We start from the raw sequence: 17519 nt of genomic DNA, 5'->3' as shown, positions 1-17519 counted from the left end.
TGCAAAACATTCTCAGATGTGTCACTTTATGTAACTTATTTGAAAAAAAATCCCATTTGAAAAACTCATTCTGGCAGACCTTATCTTGACTGATCTTATCTTTACTGTGTCCTTGTATTTCTCCTCGAAGACTCATTTAAGATCTTTAACAACATGCATTCATTTATTCTCTTTGTATATTTTTGAATAAGTGCCTTTGATCACTGGTGGTTCCGTTAATTTCTCCACATTTGCCAAAAGGGTTTTCGCACCCAAGACACGTGTTGGCCAGTGTCACAAACTCGAGATGCTTATTTTCTCTCAAAAAGCATTCACAATGTGCCAAGTCCCATTTGGGTTGTCACCCACCACCTTTTGAGGAAGAAATTCGATGAGATAGGGGTGGTTTATATCCCCTTCTAAGATGGGAACAGACTTCCCAACACAAAGCTTTCCGTGAATTGACTTTATTGAGATAAAGGTAAAGACACGTTTGTTCAGTTTTCAGATAAACCATAGTCACAAGCTCAGGCAGTAATTAACAGTCTAACACAGATACTAGAAAGAACATACGAATTAGGAACAGGGGTAGGCCAACTCAGCCCTTCGAGCCTGCTCCACCAGTCAATACGTTCATGGCTGAACTGATTACTCCACATTTCTACCTATCCCCGATAACCTTCCACCCCTTTGCTTATCAAAAATCTATCCACCTCTGCCTTAAACAATATTCAAAGACTCTGCTTCCACCATCTTTTGAGGAAGGGAATTCCAAAGACTCATGACCACCTGAGAGGAAAAGATTCTCCTCATTTCTGTCTTAAATGGGCGATCCTTTATTTTTAAATAGTGACCCCTAGTTCTCCTACCTGTATTGTAGGCTGGGCAGCAGAGCACAGAACTCTTTCTCTTGCAGTTTTTGCTCGTAAAGTTATTGGTCAGTGTCTCTCTCTTGTCACGTTGGTGTTCGAAACATCTCTGCCATATAGCATCAAAGACATGACTTGTTTTCTCGTGGCAGCTTTCTAGTTAATCCTGCCCTCTCCCAATCAGTGATTAGTCTTGGATTAAAGAATTTATTTCTGAACCAACCAAGAATAATGCTGTGATGGTTGTTAACATTTCGAACTTGTACAATTAGTATGCCATTGTGTTGACTACTTTATCTCAATGCTTTTACATTTCGAGATTATTTATATCATTACAAGACAAATCGACACAGAAGCTGTTTTCGCTATCTGCTCTCAGGTTCTCACCCTTTTGCAGCAAGTAAACGATTGAAAACTTGACATAATCTCCCAGAATTCCTCTACCTTGACATCTTGTCTATACTGTGCTATATTTGCTAAGATTTCCCATTTTACCATGCTACAATGAAGGGTTCTAATAAAGCTAAACGTTAGTTCATAATAATACGTCAATTTTTAAATTATTATAGCTAGATTTTACAATTAGTACTCTGGTTAATAGCTTATAGTAACCTACTAATCTTATACATATGAGTGATTGAGCGTTTTCAGTGCCTGAAGGGATGAAGCAGGGGCAGAGGCCGGAGATGTTATGGAGGTGGAAGGAGGCGTCACTTCTGATGGAGACAACATCAGGTCAGAAGCTCGCATCAGGGATGAAGAGGGAGCACATTTTACATAACATTATATTAAGCCTGATAGAACAGCTTGCAATGGCGATGGAATCAGTGACAAGATTGTAGAGTTTGTGGTGGCGCCAAATGTGGAGGCTTCGCTCTGCGCAATGTTTAACTGGAGGAAATTGCAGCTCATGGGAGGCTGTTGGAGGCTGATAACGCAGTGGAGGGTCGACAGAGATGATGGAGAGCTGGAATTGGGTGTTGTCAGCACACATGTGGAAGCTCACCCCATATCTGTAGATGATGGTATCAGCGGGCAGTATGTAGATGAGGAACAGTAGAGAGCAAGAATGGGAAGTTCCGGGGCTTCAGAGGTAATTGTGCTGGTGTGGGAAGAACGGCCATTGCTGGCGATGTCTGGTTACAATCAGATCAGTAATATTGCAACAAGGCGGGGGCAGTCCCATCGAAAGATATCAATATCAGAGATATGAGGAGAAGTCAGATGGGTTTGCTGCAAGTTTGGAGCAGTGAATGGCGATGAGGAGTGAAGAGGACATGTACGAATGTTAATCCAATGATAAGAATTATTAACTGAAGTACTTAGAGGACTGGGAGCCAAGGCAGATCAGTTCGGCTGAAGATGTTGGCTGAGATGGACTTGGTGAGGGTTGGACATGGAAGCAGGGATTTGCAGCAGTTGATAGTGAGGAGAGGTGGAATTTGGGTGTCGGGTCAACAGTGCACTGGAGCAAAGGAGTCTTGAGTTGGCACAGTTCTAATTTACTGGAGCCATTAAATAGGGAAAGATCTGCAGTGAAATAGCAGAGAAAAGGTTTTATTTTATTCCTTCATGTTATTTGCCCTACACTAGCAAGGTCAGCATCTGCTGCCCATGACAGCCTACTGGGCCGTTTCAGAGGGCAGTTAATAGTCAGCCACATTGCTCTGGGTCTGTAGCCATATGTCGGCCAGAACAGGTAAGGACGGCAGATTTCCTTCCCTAAAAAGGAACAGCGAATCAAATGGGTTTTTACAGCCATGTATGACAGTCTCATGACTCCATTACAGAGACCAGCTGTCAATTGCCGATTTTTGTTCATTAATTTAATTTAAATTGCAACAGATGCCATTGTAGGATTTGAACCCTTGTCCCCAGGTCTTACATTGGACCTCTGGATTGCTAGCTCAGTGATATTATCACCCTATGACTGTCTCCCAATAGACGTGTACAGTACCTGCACCCTAATATCACCCACAGTAGTTTCTAGGCTGCAACCCTGAACGTGGTCACAAATCAGACACTAAAAGTTCAGATTTAAATGGAAAAAGGCAGAAACAGAGTGAAACGGGATTGACTTTGTCCCTGCATTCAGTGTACACGGCTGTCAGATCAGTTATATAAAAGCAAAATACTGCGGAAGCTGCAAATCTGAAATAAAAACAAGAAATGCTGGAACCACTCAGCAGGCCTGGCAACATCTGTGGAAAGAGAAATAGAGTTAACGTTTTGGGTCAGTGACCCTTCTTCGGAACTGATAAATATTAAAATTGTCACAGGTTATAAGCAAGTGAGGTGGGGGTGGGGCAAGAGATAAAAAAGGAGAAGGCCACGCAGCTGACCAAGAGGTCATGGAGCAAAGGCAAACAATAAGTTAATGGGATGTTGAAAGACAAAGTGTTAGTACAGAATAGGTGTTAACGGACTGAATATTAGATTAGATTAGAGATACAGCACTGAAATAGGCCCTTCTTCCCACCGAGTCTGTGGTGAACATCAACCACCCATTTATACTAATCCTAGACTAGTCCCATATTACTACCAAACATCCCCACCTGTTCCTATATTTCCCTACCACCTACCTATACTAGTGACAATTAATAATGGCCAATTTATCTATCAACCTGCAAGTCTTTTGGCTTGTGGGAGGAAACAGGAGCACCCGGAGAAAACCCACGCAGACACAGGGAGAACTTGCAAACTCCACACAGGCAGTACCCGGAATCGAACCCGGGTCCTTGGAGCTGCGAGGCTGCGGTGCTAACCACTGCGCCACTGCGCCGCCCTATTGAACAGCAGTAAGTGCAAACATGAAAAAAACAGTGGGTAAGCAAACTGAACAAACTAAGATGAAATGAAATAAATGCATAAAAAGGTTGTAAAAAATGTAAAAAAGGAAAAAAGAAGAAAAAAGCAGCTAAAAATGAAAGTAAAATGGGGGGCTGTCATGCTCTGAAATTATTGAACTCAATGTTGAGCCCGGCAGGTGGTAGTGTGCCTAATTGGTCGATGAGATGCTGTTCCTCGAGCTTGCATTGATGTTCACTGGAACACTCCATGACCTTTGCTCCATGACCTTTTGGTCAGCTATATGGCCTTGTCCAATCTGCACCTTCTCCTTTGTTATCTCTTGCACCACCCCCACCTCACTTGCTTATAACCTGTGACATTTTTAATATTTGTCAGTTCCGAAGAAGGGTTACTGCCCCGAAACGTTAACCCTGCTTCTATTTCCACAGATGCTGCCAGACCTGCTGAGTGCTTCCAGCATTTCTTGTTTTTATGTCATCAGTTACATTTATAATAGAAATGCCAAGAGTGAACAAGGTCAGCACAATGGTTTGGAAAATGTAAATGAATCCACTCCACTATGATAGTGATCACAACTCCCTGACCTTTACTATAGTCATGGAGAGGGATAGGAGCAGACGGGGTGGGAAAATATTTAATTGGGGGAGGGGGAATTACAATGCTATTAGGCAGGAACTGCGGAGCTTAAAGTGGGAACACATTTTCTCAAGGAAATGCACGACAGAAATGTGGAGGTTGTTTAGGGAGCACTTGCTGCGACTGCTGGATAGGTTTGTCCTGATGAGGCAAGGAAGGGATGGTAGGGTGAAGGAACCTTGGATGACAAGAGATGTGGAACAGCTAGTCAAGAGGAAGAAGGAAGCTTACTTAAGGTTGAGGAAGCAAGGATCAGACAGGGCTCTAGAGGGTTACAAGGTAGCCAGGAAGGATCTGAAGAATGGACTTAGGAGAGCTAGAAGGGGACATGAAAAAGTCTTGGCGGGTAGGATTAAGGAAAATCCCAAGGCTTTCTACAGTTATGTGAGAAACAAGAGTGAGGGTGGGGCCGATCAGGGATAATGGAGGGAACTTGTGCCTGGAGTCGGAGAAGGTAGGGGAGGTCCTTGATGAATACTTTGCTTCAGTATTCACGAGTGAGAGGGACCTGGACGTTTGTGAGGACAGCGTGAAACAGGCTGATATGCTCGACCAGGTAGATGTTAAGAAGGAGGATGTGCTGTAAATTTTGAATGATATGAGGATAGGTAAGTCCCCGGGCCAGACGGGATATACCCAAGGTTATTACGGGAAGCAAGGGAAGAGATTGCTGCGCCTTTGGCGATGATCTTTGCGTCCTCACTGTCCACTGGAGTAGTACCAGATGATTGGAGTGTGTCAAATGTTATTCCCTTGTTCAAGAAAGGGAATAGGGATAACCCTGGGAATTACAGACTAGTCAGTCTTGCGTCGGTAGTGGGCAGACTATTGGAGAGGATTCTGAGAGACAGGATTTATGATTATTTGGAAAAGCATAGTTTGATTAGAGGTAGTCAGCATGGCTTTGTAAGGAGCAGGTCATGCCTCACAAGCCTTATAGAATTATTTGAGGATGTGACAAAGCACATTGATGAAGGAAGAGCAGTGGATGTGGTGTATATGGATTTTAGCAAGGCGTTTCATAACGTTCCCCATGGTAGGCTCATTCAGAAAGTGAGGAGGCATGGGATACAGGAAAATGTGGCTGGCTGCATACAAAATTGGCTGCCCATGGTGGTAGTAGATGGAAAGTATTCAGCCTGGAGCTCGGTGACCAGTGGTGTTCCCCAGGGATCTGCTCTGGGAACTCTGCTCTTTGTGATTTTTATAAATGTCTTGGATAAGGAAGTCGAAGGCTGGGTTAGCAAGTTTGCCGATGACACGAAGGTTACTGGAGTTGCGGATAGTGTGGAAGGCTGTTGTAGGTTGCAACTGGACATTGACAGGATGCAGAGCTGGGCTGAGAAGTGGCAGATGGAGTTCAACCTGGAAAAGTGTGAAGTGATTCATTTTGGATGGTCGGATTTGAATGCAGAATACAGGCTTAAAGACAGGATTCTTGGTAGTGAGGAGGAACAGAGGGATCTTGGGGTCCATGTCCATAGATCGCTCAAAGTTGCCACCGAAGTTGGTAGGGTTATTAAGAAGGCGTATGGTGTGTTGTCTTTCATTAACAGGGGGATTGAGTTTAAGAGCTGCGAGGTTGTGCTTCAGCTCTATGAAGCCCTAGTTAGACCACACTTGGAATATTGTGTTCAGTTCTGGTCGCCTCATTATAGGAAGGATGTGGATGCTTTAGAGAAGGTGCGGAGGAGATTTACCAGGATGCTGCCTGGACTGGAGGGCATGTCTTATGAAGAAAAGTTGAGGGAGCTCGGGCTTTTCTCATTGGAGCGAAGAAGGATGAGAGGTGACCTGATAGAGATGTACAAGATGATGAGAGGCATAGATAGAGTGGATAGCCAGAGACATTTTCCCAGGGCGGAAAGGGCTATCACCAGGGGGCATAATGTTAAGGTGATTGGAGGAAGGTTTAGGGAAGATGTCAGAGATAGGTTCTTTTACACAGAGAGTGGTGGGTGCATGGAATGCAGTGCCAGCGGTGGTAGTAGAAGCAGATACATTAGGGACATTTAAGCGACTCTTGGATAGGTACATGGATGCTAGTAGAATGAAGGGTATGTAGGTAATTTGATCTTAGAGTTGGTTAAAGGTTCGACACAACATCGTGGGCCGAAGGGCCTGTACTGTGCTGTACTGTTCTATGTTCTATGTCCTGTGTTCATAATTGTAGCATCCATCCAGTAAGAGTACAGATTTCAGGATTTATCCCGAGAGAGGTCTTACTGGAAAAAAAATGTAATTGACTTTGAAGTGACTGTGTTTTATCCACCACATTGTGCACTAGAGTCAAAGCTGCTGATGTGATGTGTTTGTTCAGGTGGGTGTAACTAAAAGCAATGATCAGGGGTATATCCCCTGTATAAATCAGGACCCACAGGAATGGCTCAGCTCAAAATGCCTGCTGAAGCAGTTGGTTCCAGATGAACAGAAGTCTGTTCTTCTCACAGAAAGCAGCTATCCACTAATCTATCAGATAGAAGACGTGTATTATCGTGCACCTGCAGCAATTGGAGTTCCTGGTAAGCCAGTATTTCAGCTCTTAATGGTGTAAATCGATATCAACTGTGCTGCTGCACTCATTATTATTTCTCACTGTGGTGTCACACAACCGCCTGTTCTTTTCCAGCAATTTAGATTAGATTAGTTTAGAGATACAGCACTGAAACAGGCCCTTCGGCCCACCGAGTCTGTGCCGAACATCAACCACCCATTTATACTAATCCTCCACTAATCCCATATTCCTACCAAACATCCCCACCTGTCCCTATATTTCCCTACCACCTACCTACACTAGTGACAATATAGAATGGCCAATTTACCTATCAACCTGCAAGTCTTTTAGCTTGTGGGAGGAAACCAGAGCACCCGGAGAAAACCCACGCAGACACAGGGAGAACTTGCAAACTCCACACAGGCAGTACCCGGAATCGAACCCAGGTCCCTGGAGCTGTGAGGCTGCGGTGCTAACCACTGCACCACTGTGCCACCCTACTGATTTACATTTACACATTTACTGATGGAATCTCCTCATTATCTACTCTTTCAGTCTTGCAGGAGCTGTATTCAATTGTATTGAATTTAACTAACCCTATCATTGTTGCTGGATTATTCTGTGTATTGAATGTATTTGAATCAGGTATGTCAGCTAGGATCAAGAATCAGACCACCTGGAGATTTCCACAGCTTCACGATGTGCAATTAGCCCGTCCTGGAATATTTTTATGACTGTTTTTTTTCGCTGATTGATGATGAGACATCTCACGGTCTCAGGGTTACAAGGGGACAGCATAATGTCATCCCTCCCCAATAATATTGTGCAATTTAACTGGGATTTCAATGAATTTATTAGTTATCACTGTTCTAAAATATTATTTCATTCTGTGTGTGTCTGATGCTGCTTCAGAGGTCTGGTTACTGAATTGAGTTTGCTGCTGCCTCTTTCACATCTCCTTCTCGGCTTCACTGTGGAGCCTTCACTGTCACTGGAATTCATTGTAAAACAGAAAGTACTGATGTGATGTTTTATTGGTTTACACTCTATCAGTTGGAAACAAAGGGTTTTCCATTTATCTGTAGATTATCAGTGACAGCGCCGATGTTTGTGTTTTATTAATTAAAAAAATCCATATTCTAATGGTGTACTTTATAACTCCAGGGGAAGGAATTTCAATGATTGTGAGGTTTTTCTGTAAGAAGCTTTCGATCCTGTTTATTCCATGCATTGACGATGAAGTGAAGAGGAAGAGTGTAGTTGAACAGGTGGAGACTTGGCTGTCCTGTTGACACATTAGATTATTCACAGAGGATTCACCATTGAACAAACTGACTCCGAGAATAGAATCATTAAACACGTGGCTGGTGAACAGAACACAGGTGCAGAATGTTAGGAATTAATGGTTTGAGAAAAGCAGCATTAGGTTACAGTTTGCAGGGTGTCAGTTCCCCAGAGAGATATGGGGTGCGAATGAGAGAAGGAAGGAGAAAAGGATCAGGGAGAATGAAACCGAGGAAAAGAGCTAAGCAGAAGGAAAGAGACAGAGAAAGAAGCAGTAGTGTGAATAATTCACATGACGTCAAGTGCTGGAATATCCAGATTAATTAGTGAGAGAATATGTGAGTTGTCGTTGTCTGTTGGCAGATTCTGTTCCTTGCACTTTTTGACTTGATCCTCGATGTTTATTTCTGTCAGGTCCTCATTTTGTATTGCAGAAATGTCCTATTCCTGACTTACTGACTGAATAAACATAATAAGATCAGTTCTTCACTGATGGTAATACATTATTTAAATATGGCACTTTATGATCTAAGTGACAGATTAATTTAATAAAGAGTTTGGCTTATATCAAAAATAAATTTAAATTTCTATTTAATTGCCTGCAGAAACTAAATGTGTTGAATATATTGTATAAATAATGCACTGTTCTCCAATACCAATAACCATCGGTATCATTGTTTCAGTGTATCAATTGAGTTGGGTCACTGGGACCTATAGATTAGATTTCCTCTAACACTCTGCTGCATTCTCTCCCTGTGAATCTCAGCCTCTCCTCTCACTGTATTGAATCCTCTGTCTCCTCATCCATTGCTTCAGTTTATCCACTTTGCCAAACTATCTTCTCCTGTCTCTCCTCCAGCTCCAACATGTCCTTTTCCTTATTTCCCTCCCAATCACACTCACTGGCTTCACCTCCAGCTGCCCCTTCCAAACAAATCCCAACCCTCAAACTCACCGGAGCAGCTCTCAGCCTGTTCCCATTTTGTACCAGCCCCTGTCGGTTCTCTGAACCGACAGCAAAAAACCATCTGCACATCCCGCTGTCCCCAAACTTCCCGACCAACAGTTTGGAGACAAATTCCCATTTCACCCATTGGAATCCATCTCTGTGAAACGCCTTTTCAATTGCCCACCAGTACTGCATCCTCATTCATTACTTACAGTCAATCCAGTGCTGACTTTATTCACTTTCTGCATCAATTTCCCAAATTCATTATTAATAACTGTTTTTCAAACGTTACACTGTGACAAAGCACTGCCCAGGTCAATGAATCAGTTTTCACTGTTCGATGCAGCAACAAAGCTGGAAATTTCAGCCCAGATCCTGTCAAACTGCTGCTTTGCCTCCAGGTCTGATCAGTATTTTCTCTGCATCCCTTTCTCTCTCTTCCAGCTAACTTGGTGGCGATTGTGATCCTGTCCCGAGGAGCTTGCGGTCTCTCCAAATGTATCACCGTCTACCTGGTGGGAATGGCAGTGTCTGATCTCCTGGTCGTTATCACTGATTCCATATTGTACTATATTGGTTTAATGTATTTCCCATCTTCATTCCTAAGCATTACACCCGTGTGTTCTCTCATTATTGTTCTGATTTGTGCAGCCACAGTTGTTTCAGTCTGGCTCACAGTCACTTTCACCTTTGATCGATTTGTGGCCATTTGTTGTGTGAAGCTGAAAACAAAATATTGCACCGAGAAAACTGCGACTGTGGTTGTCACAACAGTGAGTGTGCTGGGCTGTTTAGTGTCTGTCCCTTGGTACTTTACATATCAAGAATATTACATTATTGATAATGTTCCGATGTTTTGTATTTATAAACCAAGTTTCTATACTTCCCCCATTTGGGGAGCATTTGATTTGTTTACTTACATTTTAACCCCTTGTGTCCCTGTCTTTCTGATTTTGCTGTTCAATGTTCTGACGGTCAGACGGATTTTATTCTCCAGTAAAGTCCGCAGGGGATTCCAGGGTCACAGCAATGGAGAGAAACACAAGGACCCAGAGATGGAGAATCGGACAAAATCAATTATTTTACTCTTCAGTATATCCGGCTGTTTTATACTGTTATGGATGACACTGGTTGTATTTAAAACTTATAAGCGAATTGCAGATATTCAGTATAATTACTCCTTCACTGACCCTTACTATATCACAGATCACACAGCAATAATGCTGCAGGTTCTCAGTTCCTGCACCAACACGTGTATTTACGCTGTGTCCCAGACTAAATTCAGACAGGAGCTCAAGAAGGCTGTGAAATACCCTCTCAATCTCATCGTTAAATTAGTGAAATCATAGAAAGAGCTGAGCACTGGAACTAAATCCCATTTCATATTCCATTCACTACAGTCCTCGCAGGACAGAAAGTCCGTTTTATATTCACAGCACTGAGAACTGAAATGATTTTAAATCTGATTCTGAGATTATATTTTGTTGAGAATCTGACCTATTGAGGTGGAGTTCCTTTGCCACCTCTCACCGTCCCCATCTGGTGGTCTCTCTGTCTCACTGCAGTTACTGCCCCCCTCTCACCATAGCCATCTGCTGGTATCCCTGTCTTACTGCACCTATTGCCCCTCTCACACCATCTCCATCTGCTGATGTCCCTGCCTCACTGCAGTTACTGTCCTCCGCTCACCATCTCCGTCTGCTGGAAGGCATGTCTCACTGCATGCAAATACCCCGCGCAAATGCCACCACCCCACAAATCCTCTTACCGCCAATTTCCCCCTGCTAATTCTCTGCCCACAAAAACCACTTCTGTGTGAACAGCCACCCAACTAATTACCCCTTCGAACAGAACCCCTTTAAATTACTCTCCCCCCTCCTTTAACCTGTGAACATACCCCCTATCAAATTTCTCATGTGAGTAGGCTCCCCCGCCATTCAATTTTCAACCTGTAGAATACACCCTTCCATTTATACCTGGAGAATCCCACCCCCCAATTTCATACCTGGAGAATCCCACCCTCCCATTTTATACCTGGAGAATCCCACCTTCCCATTTTATACCTGGGGAATCGCACCCTCCCATTGTATACCTGGAGAATTCCGACTCCCATTTTACATATGGAGTATCCCTCCACTATTCTATAACTGGAGAATCCGTCCTCCTATTCCATAACTGGAAAGTCCGCCCTCCCATTCCATACCTGGAGAATTCCTCCTCCCATTTTAAACCTGGAGATTCCCACTCCCGTTTGAAACATGGGGAATCCCCCCTCCTATTTTCAACATGGGGAATCCCTCTCCCATTTTAAACCTGAAGTAAACTCCCACAATCCCATTTTAAACCTGCAGAATCACCCCTCTCCCACGTGAAACGTGGTAAAGACTCTCGCCGATTTTAAACTTGGAGAAGAACCCCTCCCACTTTAAACTTGGAGAAGACCCCCTTCTCATTTTAAATCTGGAGAAGACAACTTCCCATTTATACCTGGAGAATCCCCCTCTCTCCCATTTTAAACCTGGAGAAGCCCCCTCATTTTTAACATTACCTAATTCCCTCTGTGAATATCGCCCGCTAATTATACCTCTGCCCCCATTGTAGACACCCCTCATTTTATAAATACCCCTCCTGCCCTGTAAATGATACCCTCCAATTCCCACTCTGTATCAACTCCCTAGTGAACAGCCCCCTCCTGTCCCAGTGAACACCCCTGTGTAATTTCAATTTCCATCATTTTCCTGGGAGTGACTCCGTTTCCCGATAGTCTTCAATTCATTTAATTCCAGTCTGGATAAGCTACTGGAATTCTATCAATTGGCTCCCAGAACCCCGGCACCTTTACTCGTGTCCGTCCAAACACAGGGCCGGGCATAGAGCAAGGACCCGCAAATGCGAACTGGCATTCTGAGCGTTAAGTCAGAGCAAGATCCCAGCCCCAAACACACCACTCCCTGCAGAAAGGTGTTTCACCTGTTCTTCTCTTCACCTCCCTCAGCATCAGGAAATCAGACTGAGGCGCACACTCTCTCTCTCTCTCTCACAGACACACACACACACACACACACACACACACACACACACACACACACACACACACACACACACACACACACACACACACGCTGTTGGCACATGGACAAGAGTAGGTATTTCAGCCCTTTGAGCGTGTCCCACCAATGATTAATCATGGCAGATCTGTCCATTCCCGCATTGAGCCACAAGCAGACAGGCAGAGACAGTTTGGGAGCAGATACACAGAGAGGCAAAGAAACACTGGGTTGGACCTGGACTTGGTGCCAATAGTGTAATCCGGGTTTGCGTGGCGGTGGTGGTTGTGAATCGATCAAAATATCTCCCCTATTTTTACCTCAATTGGGAAGAAACGTGGAAGAGATGGATAGAAGGATCCTGGTTCACACTCACCCTGTACAATACCATGGTAGAGAGTTCAAATCCACCCCCAGATATAGGAAGAGAGATACTGAAAACAGAGATCCAGGGATTATGACAGAACTGAGTGAGGGAGAGCCAAATGAAGAGGAAGAAGGAGAATGAAAGAGAGGCAGGAAGTCAGAAACCACTGAGAGAAGCTAAGAGCAGAGGGCTGAAATACCAAGAAGGGCAGAGAGCGAGACAGAGATGGATATCGATGGATAAATGCACAAGGAGAGAGCTGGAGGTCTCGAGAGAGAATGCAGCAATGATATAGATATTGGGAGAGATCCCAGACAACGAGAGCGATGCAGAGGCAGAAAGATGTCGAGGGAGGAGATGCCAAGTAAAATGTAAATTCAGAATAGAGAGGGGTGTCTCGGAGAGTGGGGTGGGTGATGTGGAGGAAATACTTGCAGGAAAGGAGATGTGGAACCAGGTGAGAGAGAAATTGACTGAGAGAAAGATAAAGATGCCGAGAGTTGCAGAAAGAGAATGAAAATGGAAACTTGTGAGACTGTAGAGAGAGGCAGAGATAGGGATTTAAAGATGTGAAGAAACAGAGCTATGAACATGGAGGGAAGGGGCGGACAACAAATTGCAGCAAGAGATGGAGACGGGGATATCTATGTGATTACATTGACTGTTCTGGAGCAGCCCTTCCCAAACTATTTGCTTCAGAGACCCCTCCATCCCTCCCCCCCATCTTTGTGGTGCAAAGCTCCCGCCCTCCACCACCATCCCCCCCAAATACTCAATAAAAATACTATGGAAGCTGGAAATCTGAAATAAAAACCATGCTGGAAACACTGAGCATTTCCAGCACGGTGTTTTTATATCAGCCCCGAAAACAAAAGGTCTGCTCTCTGTATCTAACAATAAATTCGACAATAACACACATATATATATTTATTATTTTTTTCCTCTCTGGTTAAAGCTCTTTTCTGTGAATTCCTCGTGCCGAAAGCTTCTCCCTCTGCATCATCAAAGCTGCAACTTCTGAAAAGATTCTCCTTGGGAATAAGAGAAACAGAATTGATTAAAACAAAGCAAAGCATTTTTGAACACAAAACAAACACAGCAAGAGCCCAGGAATCTGTTATAATAAAAGCAAAATACTGCGGATGCTGGAAATCAGAAATAAAAACAAGAAATGCTGGACCCACAGCAATGTGGTTAACTCTTACATGCCCTCTGAAATGGCCGAGCAAGCCACTCAGTTGTCCCTAACCGCTACGAAGTCTATAAAAAGGAATGAAACCGGACGGACCACCCGGCATCGACCTTGGCACCGGAAATGATAACAGCAAACCCAGCCCTGCGGCCCTGCAAAGTCCTCCTTACTAACATCTGGGGGCTTGTGCCAAGGTTGGGAGAGCTGTCCCACAGACCGGTCAAGCAACAGCCTGACATAGTCATACTCACAGAATCATACCTAACAGACAATGTCCTAGACACTGCAATCACCATCCCCGGGTACATCCTGTCCAACTGGCAAGACAGACCCAGCAGAGGTGATGGCACAGTGGTATACAGTAGGGAGGGAGTTGCCTGGGAGTCCTCAACATCGACTCCGGACCTCATGAAGTCTCATGGTATCAGGTTAAATATGGGCAAGGTAACCTCCCACTGATTACCACCTCCCGCCCTCCCTCGGCTGATGACTCATTACTCTTCCATGTTGAACACCACTTGGAGGAAGCACTGAGGGTGGCAAGGGCACAATATGTACTCTGGGTGGAGGACTTCAATGTTCATCACCATGAGAGGCTCAGTAGCACCACTACTGACCGAGCTGGCAGAGTCCTCAACGACATGGCTGCTAGACTGGGTCTGCGGCAGGTGGTGGGGGAACCAACACGAGGGATGAACATACTCGACCTCGTCCTCACCAGTCTGCCTGCCGCGAATGCATCTGTCCATGACAGTATTGGTAGGCATGACGACCGCACAGTCCTTGTGGAGACGAAGTCCAGCCTTCACTTTGAGGATACCGTCCATCGTGTTGTGTGGCACTATAACAGTGCTGAATGCAATAGATTTCGAACGGATCTAGCAATGCAAAACTGGGCATCCATGAGGCACTGTGGGCCATCAGCAGCAGCAGAATTGTCGTCAACCACAATCTGTAACCTCATGGACCGGCATATCCCCCACGCTACCATTACCATCAAGCCAGGAGACAACCCTGGTTCAATGAACAGTGCAGGAGGGCATGCCAGGAGCAGCACCAGGCATACCTCAAAATGAGGTGTCAACTCAGGACTACTTGCATGCCAAACTGCGTAAGCAGCATGCGATAGACAGAGCTAAGTGATCCCATAACCAACGGATCAGATCTAAGCTCTGCAGTCCTGCCACATCCAGCCGTGAATGGTGGTGGACAATTAAACAACTAGCTGGAGGAGGTGGCTCCACAAAGATCCCCATCCTCAATGATGGGGGAGCACAGGACATCAGTGTGAAAGATAAGGCTGAAGCATTTGCAACAATCTTCAGCCAGAAGTGCCGAGTTGATGATCCATCTCGGCGTCCTCCTGAAGTCCCCAGCATCACAGATGCCAAACTTCAGCCAATTCGATTCACTCCACGTGATATCAAGAAATCACTGAAGGCACTGGATGCTGCAAAAGCAATGGGCCCTGACAATATTCCGGCAATAGTACTGAAGATCTGTGCTCCAGAACATGCAGCGCCCCGACTCAAGCTGTTCCAGTACAGCTGCAACACTGGTATCTACCCTGCAATGTGGAAAATTGCCCAGGTATGTCCTGTACACAAAAAGCAGGACAACTCCAACCCGGCCAAATTCCGCCCCATTAGCCAACTCTCAATCATCAGTAAAGTGATGGAAGGTGTCATCAACAGTGCCATCAGGCGGCACTTGCTTAGCTACAACCTGCTCAGTGATGCTCAGTTTGAGTTCCACCAGGGCCACTCAGCTCCTGACCTCATTACAGCCTTGGTTCAAACATGGACAAAAGAGCTGAACTCTAGAGAGTGTGACTGCCCTTTACATCAAGGCAACATTTGACAGAGTATGGCATCAAGGAGACATAGCAAAACTGAGGTCAATGGGAATAAGGGGGGAAACCCTCCACTGGCTGGAGTCATACCTAACGCAAAGGAAGATGGTTGTGGTTTTTTGGAGGTCAATCATCTGAGCTCCAGGACATCAATGCAGGTGTACCTCAGGGTAGTGTCCTAGGCCCAACCATCTTCAGCTGCTTCATCAAAGACCATCCTTCATTCATAAGGTCACAAGTGGGGATGTTCACTGAGGATTGCACAATGTTGAGCACCATTCGCAATTCCTCAGATACTGAAGCAGTCTGTGTAGAAATGCAGCAAGACCTGGACAACATTCAGGCTTGGGCTGATAAGTGGCAAGTAACATTCGTGCCACACAAGTGCCAGGCAATGACCATCTCCAACAAAAGAGAATCTAACCATCTCCCCTTGACATTCAAAGGCATCCCCATCGCTGAATCCCCCACTATCGACATCCTTGGGGCTACCATTGACCGAAAGCTGAACTGGAGTAGCCATATAAATACCGTGGCTACAAGAGCAGGTCAGCGGCTAGGAATTCTGAGGCGAGTACCTCACCTCCTGACTCCCCAAAGCCTTTCCACAATCTACAAGGCACAAGTCAGGAGTGTGATGGAATACTCTCCACTTGCCTGGATGGGTGCAGCTCCAACAACACTCAAGAAGCACGACACCATCCAGGATAAAGTGGCCCGCTTGATTGGCACCCCATCTACAAACATCCACTCCCTACATTACCGACGCACAGTGGCAGCAGTGTGTACCATCTACAAGATGCACTGCAGCAATGTGCCAAGGTCCTTCGGCAGCACCTTCCAAACCCATGACCTCTACCAACTAGAAGGACAAGGGCAGCAAATACATGGGAACACCACCACCTGCAAGTTCCCCTCCAAGTCACACACCACCCTGACTTGGAACTACATCGCCGTCCTTCACTGTCGCTGGGTCAAAATCATGCAACTCCCTTCCCAACAGCACTGTGGGTATACCTACCCCACATGGACTGCAGCGGTTCAAGAAGGCAGCTCACCACCACCTTCTCAAGGGGAATTAGGGATGGACAACAAATGCTGGCCTGGCCAGAGATGCCCACATCCCGTGAATGAATAAAAATTAAAAAAAAAACACTCAGCAGGTCTGGCAGCATCTGTGGAAAGAGAAGCAGAGTTAACATTTCGGGTCAGTGACCCTTCTTTGGAACTGACAAATACTAGAAATGTCACAAGTTATAAACAAGTGAGGTGTGGGTGGGGCAAGAAATAACAAATGAGAAGATGTAGATTGGACAAGGCCTCATACCTGAGGCATTACAAGGAGTTTCTTCCTGATGACCTGCAAACTTTTCACACCAAAGCCACATTGTGACAACATTGCTGCAATTTACAGAGAGACATTTGCAGCAATCAGCTCCATTCTGTTCCCAGAAAGTGTGAAGTTCTCTCTTTAAAGCGAGATGAATGTGCCAACTTTAATCAGTTCTCCAGCATTTAATTTAACTAAAAATCAAGACAACCCCAAGAGTGGGAGATGTGGCTTGCAGGGTTTGGGGGGGATTCTATGCAGTGGCTGGGAGCTGGGTAGTGACAAAACACTGCAGATCCCCCACCACACACCCCACACCCACCCCCACCCCCACCCCCGAGCCTGTGTGTCTCCCTCTGTGTTTACCCTGTTACTTCCAGCTGTCTCTTTCTCTCTCTATCTTTCTCACTCTCCCTCCATTTATCTGTGTGTTCCTCCACATCTGGTTCTGCCTCATTGTAAACACCCACAAACACTGGTGACCCCCATCCCCTCTCCTTTAGAAAGGTAGAAGGCTCGAGAGAGGGATCCACATTCCGATCCCTGAACATCTGAATTCAAATGGCCCCGCAGTGTTACATTTCACTATCAAATTCAGCCAACAGCCTAAAACACCACCATTATTCCGGAATGATAACAAGCCTTTACAAACCTTCACATTTTAGCCATTTAATTGCTGATTTACAAAAACATTTGACAACCAACGAAT

The 17519-nt window shown here is 45.1% G+C and overlaps 1 protein-coding gene across 1 annotated transcript; it reads left to right on the top strand.

Moving 5' to 3' along the window:
* Positions 1 to 1917: 1917 nt before the first annotated feature.
* LOC137345216 (probable G-protein coupled receptor 139) lies at positions 1918 to 10371 on the top strand. Its single transcript, XM_068008681.1, has 5 exons — positions 1918 to 2002; positions 4141 to 4198; positions 5336 to 5561; positions 6616 to 6817; positions 9467 to 10371. The coding sequence occupies exons 1-5, from the start codon at positions 1918 to 1920 to the stop codon at positions 10369 to 10371; spliced, it is 1476 nt and encodes a 491-aa protein (XP_067864782.1).
* Positions 10372 to 17519: the final 7148 nt, after the last annotated feature.

This window comes from Heterodontus francisci, chromosome 28 (genome assembly GCF_036365525.1).
Source record: "Heterodontus francisci isolate sHetFra1 chromosome 28, sHetFra1.hap1, whole genome shotgun sequence".
In the NCBI taxonomy this organism is placed as follows: Eukaryota; Metazoa; Chordata; class Chondrichthyes; order Heterodontiformes; family Heterodontidae; genus Heterodontus; species Heterodontus francisci.
Note: the sequence above shows the minus strand (reverse complement) of the source record. Positions and strands in the feature narration are given on the sequence as shown.